The sequence below is a fragment of the Thermobia domestica genome, chromosome 1 (assembly GCF_964235325.1).
Source record: "Thermobia domestica chromosome 1, izTheDome1.hap1.1, whole genome shotgun sequence".
In the NCBI taxonomy this organism is placed as follows: domain Eukaryota; kingdom Metazoa; phylum Arthropoda; class Insecta; order Zygentoma; family Lepismatidae; genus Thermobia; species Thermobia domestica.
In genome coordinates, this window is record NC_137454.1 from 122,060,468 (window position 1) to 122,069,229 (window position 8,762).

The 8,762-nt window shown below is 33.9% G+C and overlaps 1 protein-coding gene across 1 annotated transcript in view; it reads left to right on the forward strand.

The window, feature by feature from the left end:
- Positions 1-8,090, forward strand: part of LOC145661684 (uncharacterized) — a 130,958-nt gene extending 122,868 nt beyond the window's left edge. The window contains exon 23 of the mRNA XM_081727028.1: positions 5,928-8,090. Within this exon, the coding sequence (XP_081583154.1) occupies positions 5,928-6,142 (215 nt within the window). The 3' untranslated portion in view covers positions 6,143-8,090. The remainder of the gene's footprint in view (positions 1-5,927) is intronic.
- Positions 8,091-8,762: the final 672 nt, after the last annotated feature.

Below are 8,762 nucleotides of genomic sequence, written 5' to 3' on the forward strand. Positions count from 1 at the left end.
CATACAAATTACAAATGAATACATGGTAGACTCTGGGGCGCTTGGACAGCCTATATGACCAGGTGAGCGAGGACCTGCATAACAGTTTAAATGTACTGAATTTGCCCCTTTTTCTGGCCCCAGAGGAGGCTTCCCTATCCCCCCAAGGGCAAATAACTGGCATTTTTATACTTAAATGTCAGCTTTCTAAGCAACTAACATGTACTTAACCAAAAAATGTTTACTTTAACATAACTAAAATTCATGAAGAACTTTGGTATTTTTTCTACTTTTCAGTGAAATTTTGAAACTTTGAGGCAATAGTTCTCACAGAAGATATTATCCGATTTGAAAAAAAAATCTGTACCTGTAATACCCATGTGGGTTGGCAACTTTTGCTAGGTATTACATTTCGTTCCGAAAAAAAAAGTGGTCAAACGCTGCACCCTAGTAGAGTACTGCTAATTCCAATAAACGTACCGATCAGATCGGTTACATTAGTGAAGTTAGTCTCGACAAAGAAGCAGGAATATCACTTTTCAACAAATGTAATAGCCCATATTACGAAGTACTATTCAGTGCAATAAAAATCTCATTTGGCCCAAACACTTGGGAGCTAACGTGAAGTTGGCCCCCCAAACTTTGTGAAGCTGTAGCTTAGTTTCTAGAGTAGCCCAAACACTAAAAGTTACTAGCCCAAATATCCCAAAGGAAGTACTACCTGGCTCAATAAAGATCTCGTGAAGCACGAACATTTGGGGAGCCAACTTCACATAAGCGTGACGTGTCCGTATATACAGTGTCTTTGAAAAAGAACTCCCAAGTTTTAATGTGTCCTAGAATCTGTACAATGTGACATACACTATTCTAGTTTGTGGTGTTTGATTCACCAATTCTACAAGTTTAGCTCCCCTGCAGTTGGCAGGTCTGCTTGACCTTGAGACGGGACCAGTGCTGTTTTTTTTTTTTATCTGTTTCTTCAGTTCAGTCCAGACAGGCATGCAGTGCAGAGCAACTCAGCAACAATTGTTGTTGATTTTAGTTTAGCGTCCCGTTCAGCAGCGAGGCTATGTGAGACGTGGACCTACTGATTAACGTGGAATCCGAACCACATGAGCTCCCGCCGGGAATCGAACCCGGGTCTCCCACGCCAAAGGCGCGCACGCTAACCGCTTAGCCACGGAGGAGCTCAACTCAGCAACAATGTATACTCCGCAACAGAAAGCGCAGTGTGTTATTTGGCTTGTGAAAACTGAGTCAGTTATAACAGTGCGACGTAATTTAAGACGTCAGTATGGTGGTGAACCATCTACAGCAAAAACTATCCGTCATTGGCTAAAGTTCTTCAAGGAAACCGGTAGTGTTTTAAAAGCAAAATCACCAGGTACACCGAGAACTTCTGAATGTTGTTGAACAGATCTGTGCTTCTTGTGTTCGGAGCCCGAAGAAGTCATTGACCAGACGTTGTCTACAATTAGGAGTGCCTAAACGTACTGTGTATGATGTTGTGCGTAAAAGACTTAAGTTGCGCGCCTACAAATTGCAACTGTTACATGAAATTAAACCTACTGATAAAATCAAAAGGTATGAGTTTGCTGCTGACTTTCTACACAGAATTGATAATGATGTCATTTTTTAAAAAAGATTTTCTTTTCTGATGAGGCTACATTTCATGTCAGTGGAACAGTTAATCGTCATAACTGCAGAATTTGGAGGGCAGAGCATCCACATGAAGTTATTCAGCATCAACGTGAGTCTCCCAAGCTTAATGTCTGGTGGGGTTTGATGGAGGATCGTATGATTGGTCCTTTCATTTTTGTAGAAAAAAACAATAAACGGGGACGTTTACTATGACATGCTAACAGAGTACGTCTTTGCCCAAATGGACGATATTAAGACGTAAAATGGGCTTGTGTTTTTCCAACAAGATGGCGTCCCACCTCATTACAGTAACCATGTGCTTGCGGCTCTTTACACTCGATTTCCAGGAAGGTGGATAGGCAGGGCTGGCCCAATACCTTGGCCACCACGAAGCCCATACTTAATCCCACTGGACTTTTTTGGGGGGGGCATAAATAATGTTGTGTACAGTGAAAAGATCAGAGACACCAGTCATTTACGGGAAAGAATCGTCGCGGCGGTTGGAACAGTTACACCTGAAATGTTGGTGAATACGTGGCGAGAAATGGAATATCGTCTCGATGTGTGCAGGGCCACAAATGGATCCCACATTGAAGTCTACCAACATTAAACAAAACTTGAAGGAATTATCTTTCATGATATATACTCATTGATGTAAGTTTTCATTCATTTCCCAATTAAATTTATGCTTAAAACTAGGGGGTTCTTTTTCAAACACCCTGTATATCTATCATTCCTTTTGTTTTTAATGATGTCTCTTTCAGTTAATGACCACGACAATGCTGGTGTAAACAGGGAAGATCTCTAATAAAATGTCGCATAAGATTTGAGTAGTATCGATTGAGCCTGTTTAATTTTAAAAGTATTGCACACTGAAGAAATACCCCAATATTCTAAGCTTTCGCGTCTTTGGTTCGATTAATAAATAAGACTCATATACAGATCTGATAGTAAAGAATGGGAGATAGAAACAGCAACCAGTTCCAGAATTATTTTATTATAGTGTTACTGACAGAATCCGACTAAGTCAACCTCATCATATCATTCTGCGGTTACTATTCGTTACTTGGTAGGCCACTGCCAGGGGGATCTGATTGCGTTTCCAGCGGCATCCAGGATTTTTTATTTTAAATCTTTAATACTGTATCCGTTTTTTCTATTCTCGCTGTATCTTATGTAGAGGTTTGAATACAGAGAAGAGGCGACTACAGTTTATTAGATCGGTAAGTTGAAAAAAAAAAAAACAGCAGAGAGGCAATAACGGACGCAGAATTTTGGTAACGTCAATGAGGTATGGGGACGGATTACACAGATTTAAAAAAAATACTAAACATGTACATAATAAATTCGTTTATGCATATATTTAAGTATACTGGACACATGGATATACGTATTTGTAAACTATGGATGTATTCTAGGAATTATCTGAAAAATCTAAGTGTGTACGAAAGAATGTTCCGCAATGTAAACTCAGTATTTAAGGGGGGGCTTCCGGGCTTAAGCCCCTCGAAATTCTATTTACTATTTTAAAGTAAATGAAATATTTTGCACAATTTTCACATTTCCAGGAATAAATTTAGCGAAGTCTCCTCCACGAAATAAAATCGTAAATACGCCACCGTGCAAACTACTTAAGTACAACAATACAAGAGATTTTATAACAACACACTTTTGTTGAATGTAACCATGAACGTAAATTTTTCAATGACATCTTCAAAATTTATGACCACAGAAACTGACTCTTTACCAGAAAGCAACAGAAAAGACAGAAAAACAGAAAAGAACAGATATTCAAAACTGAATAAGGACAAATTAAGATGGAGTAAATACGGGTGCAGCTTTACCCACTGCACCTACTGTGCGGTTACCTATGTAGAAAGGTGAGCAACAGTATTTTTGCTTGCTTGCTTGGCTGCCAATATTTTAATTTAGACATATTGCGGATCTAGGCAATTTATGGACAGAGGCCTCGCATTTATAATATCAAATGTATAATTTCTACAGCAATATAAAACTCCTAAAACAACTTCGTTGGTCAAAGATGGTTATTAGGGAATTAACAATACAGTAATAAAGATAGGACGTTTTATCTACTCATTGAGCGTATTCACTCAACTGTCAGCTGTAGTGAACGTATGGTCAGCAGTTTAGTACATAACATCAAGCAACGCTTTCTGACCAATGTTGTGTGTGAACTATGAAGCCATTTTGACAAAATTTTGGGCTGTTATTATAGAGTAGTGATGAAATATATCTAACCAAACAAATCGTAAAATATTAACAATGATCATTTTTAAAAGAAGTTTTAAATGTTGATTTTTCTTTCTTTTACGGCTTCACTCCGAGTTCTGTAGCCCTAAGCAGTTTGACTCATTTGCCAAGTCGAAAATTCGACACTGTTCGTTGCTGTTTTATTTTCAAATCACCGAAAGCTTTCAGTACTTACGAGTGTATTCTTCAGTCGTGTATGGACGAAATGTGAACAGTTTCTTTTGAAGATACTTTTTAGATTTGATATTTATATACATTTAATAATCTGAACGGCTTATTTATTTATATATTAATACTTACTTACTCAAAGTAAAACTTTAGAAGGCAAATCATGTTTTATCTCTCTATATTATAAAAATAGAAAATCATCTTGTTTGTGATCAGATAGCAGCCGAACAACTGAACCGATTGACATGAATTTGTGAACATAGTTAGTACCTAACTCACATGTCACTTCTATTAAAATATATGTAGTAAAGGAGTAAGCGGAATCACAAAATTCCACCGTGCAATAATGGATTCGCTAATTATCTCATTTAAATATTATCCGTTTTTCATTCTTAATAAATATTTTCCCTTGTTTCTAATATGAACTTTCAATATAAACCTAACAACGCCAATGAGGAAATGAACAAACCTAAGAAGAAAAAGATCTGCTTACTATATCCAACCACAAACTTAGAAGAGCAGAGGAAGAGGAAAACACACAGAAGTGGTTCGACAATGAGTGAAACGAGTGAACGTATTTGTAGCAATTGGGTCGATCTGGATTCTCCCCATTTTCTTTAGATTTAAATATGCATCCTAAGGGAGTGGAGGGAGTTCATACACATTTTTTAAATATTTCCCATAATTCTATTTCGCAAAGAATGGGCATTCAGCTAATTAGAAATAATAGAAGAACTAACTTTATGCACAAGTAGTGATTTCGAAAGTTTTTTTTTTTTTTTTTTTTAATAATGGGTTTAGGCTTTTTAACAAAATCAAATTCCTTCACCAACATAATATAAAGTTGGACCTTGAGAATAGCTATAGCCATAATAATACTGCTTGGACTATTAGGTTAGCATACGATAGATCCTCTTTACCAGGTTTTACTTATATAATTATAAACAGGGTTTCTTGAGCCAGAGAATTGTCACTAATTATTTTAATAAATAGCATTTTAGAAATAGTTATTAAAAGAATTAGTTATTACAAATAGTTTGTGTATTACTATTAGGAGTATCTGTGTAACTGTTAAGGTTAGTGTAAATGGACAAGTTTTGCCGATAGATGTCACTAGTCTTCGTATCCCTCCCATGTATTTTTTACCTTTCACGAAAATTTACAATTTCTTTTATAAATTTCAACCTAGAGACTTCAAATTTTTAGAGAAGGAACTTCATAACCTATTAAAGGGAACAATCCGTACCGATTTTTTATTTAGAATTTTCTACATTCTTGAAACAGTTCCATTGTTAAAGGTTTGGATATTCATTTCAACAATCAAGCCATTTCAACAATGAAGAAAATTGTAAATAAAGAATCGGCACGGGTTATTGCCTTCGATAGCTTATGAAGTTCATTTTCTAAAAATTTGAAGTCTGTAGGTTGAAATTTGTAAGAGAAATCTTGAATTTTCGTAAAATATAAAAAATACGTGGGAGAGATACGAAAACTGTAGTGCCATCTATCGGCAAAACTTGTCCTTTTAAGCCAACCTTAAGCGAAGATAAACAACTAAGAAAGCCATCTGCTACCTATAAAGTTTTTTTTTTTCACAAATAAACAATCCTCTGCAACTGAAAATAAACTATCGGTTTTTAACGACGACGAACGACACACGCTTTAGTGCCAAATAGTTAGTTATTTTTAATTTTTCTTGAAAACTGAGCATGAGGATTTATACTCACTTATATCATTTTGTTCAATCAATGAGATATATCGATTGGTATATGGCTTACCTTTGAACGGTTTTTGTTCTTCTGTTATACGCAAATGATAGTTTCTGGTGGTTAAGTAAACAAAAATAAGAATACTTTTCTTTATTATAGGAACAAGTGTGTGTAATTTACGCAGTGGAGGAGGATTAGCTTTCCAAACGTCTGGTCGCTGGTACATTCAAGGGATTTTAAGTATTGCACCGAGGAAGGGACCAGTCTGCGACTCCAATCAATACGCGGCATTTACGCAGGTATCAGAACACATCGCGTTTATCAGAAATGAGTTATCCAAGTCTGGACTATCTAACAACCCTGTGTCAAATTAATATATGGGTGATGTTATTTCGAACAGTGCACGTATAAGAAGAAAAGAAGAAAGAAAACGAAAAAAATGAAAATGATTAAATTGAGGTTTTAGTTATATTTATTTTTATACTTTTCTGTTTTATATTTTTACTCTGCTTGTAATGTTTATATGCACAAGTAACTTACAATAGTTTCCTTTCTGCCTCCTAAAGATGCAACGAAATAACTATAGAGTAAATAAAAAGTATTAAAAATAAAATAATAAAGAAGATGGGTCGAAAATGGCTTTGCCTAGAAACAAGAACAAGATATTTTGTCATCGAAAATTTCAAAATCATGAAACGAATTGTTGTATTAGCGACAGCTAAACGTCAAAAGAGGAAATTATATTTATAGAATGTAAATTTGTAGAATGTGTATATTTTAAAACATTCATGATTCGACGCTAAATAATTGACTTCGCTGGAATATTTTACAAAGAAATATTATCTCCAAAACTATAGTTCCTAAATTAGCACAATATTTGTTGATATCGAAGTCAATATTTCTGTTAAGGCAGGTCCATGGCCAGAATCGAAAACCAAGTGAAACTCAACATTCCGTTGTATGGCTTGGCTTAATTAGGTAGCAACCCTATCAACTCTTTACTCCTTTCAGAATGTTGCATTGTCAGCACTTCTCAGCTCTCCTACCACTAATCCAACTTTTCTTAGAGTTTACCGCAAGCGGCCATGCCGTTTCTACGGCAGACTTTTTTTTAGGGTAATCTAAATGTTTTACTTGGATCATTGAGCGGTTTTCGAAGCGTTTAGAAACCACCAAGTCACTTCCTCTCTTGTATGTTTTCTTAAGAATTACTTCGTAATGAATGAATCAATTTGAGATTTCCTTGATGTAGAGAAAATATAAATTTCTAGGAGTTATTGAAAACTACTGTCATAGTGATATTTTTTCTGGAAGAGAAAAAGTTTGTATATGGAAAATGTTCTAGTCTGATGACGATTATATATCAAATAATAATTCTCAAAGTTTCTCTCTTGTTCTTGACAATCGAATTATAATTTATTCCTTCTTTCATATTTGCTATTGACACATTCACTAACAGCTTTATTATCATTACTTTTTAAAGCGAAATATAGTTAACTTAATTTCAGAAGTGGTTAACTTAACTTCAGAAGCCAACGTATCTTGTAGGGACAGATTAAAGTAATTTTACTTTCAAGTCCAAGGTAAACAATTTTACACTTTGCTTATACAGTAGCTTGGACACATTCATCGTTGCCAAATTATAAATTTTGTTAAACTGTATGATGGCACTTTACTCAGATTTCAAACTAAATTGTATTTTAAAAGCATAAATTAAAAATATATTTTACTACGCTGTATTACACATTGAAATCTTAAACGTTGTGCCATAATTATAAGTTATGCATTTCATATTGAGAAGTGACCAGTCAGATCGTTTTTCACCTGACCTCTGGACAGATCAGTACAACAGACGTCATCTTACAATATGAGATGATGATTATAATGAATTTGTAATAAAAATATAGTAGTTCCAAGTTGTGGTTAATGGTTATTTATCAATCCTAGCATCTTGCCATTCATGAATGTTAAAACCTTATGATTACAGTAAAATGTTGAGTAGCCTTAAGTTTGTATATATAGGGTCAGTTTGAGTAAAAACATAGGTTAAATTTATTCGTCTTGAACTAAGAATTGAGGGAAACTATTGGTGATTATTTTTAAAAGCTGCAACTTCGGAGGAACTTTTTTAAAGGTCATCTCAACTGCTTCTCATAAATCGCTTATATAATGTATATTATTAATCGAATAAATTGATTTTACAAATATGATTTACTTTACTTGATTTAATTACTGTTGTTAAATTTATTCCTTTCAAAGTTTTTATTGTTTGAGTACTATAAACTTTCCCATGTCTTTTCGATGTAAGCAAACTATTTTTAACCCATGAACTGTATTTTACATTATTATTATTATTATTATTATTATTATTATTATTATTATTATTATTATTAATATTATTATTATTATTATTATTATTATTATTATTATTATTATTATTATTACTATATTGGTATCAGGAATAATCTTGCTTATGAAATGTTAACTAGAAAATGACCAGAGCCATTTTCATTCAAAAAAATTTGCCTTTTTCGAAAAACATTTATGCATCTCAATTATATCTTTAAAAAATTAAATTCTTTTAATAAAAATATTGAAAGAATATATATAGTAAATAAACAAATAAATAAATCAACATTTTATGTATTTATTTCCGTTTGCTAGCGGGACAACTTTAGATTTATTAATTTTTTCTGTAGTGTATAGTATTGACTGGTTACATGAACATTTACGTAATGACTAGAAATTTTACTTGATATACACTCGATAATTTTAAAAATTATAGCGTATACCCCATGGAAAAGAAACTAGAACACATACTTTTGTCTAATTTCTCCTCCTCACTTTTCCCCTTCGAGGAAATCATTCATTTCTTCGTATTTTTTTGATGACAGCGATTTTTATAAAATATCTTATAGAGTTATATCCAGTGCCCCTTCCAATGCCCAGTGACTGCAGCTTGTGCTTTCTGTACAGATAGTTCCGTGTTTTGAT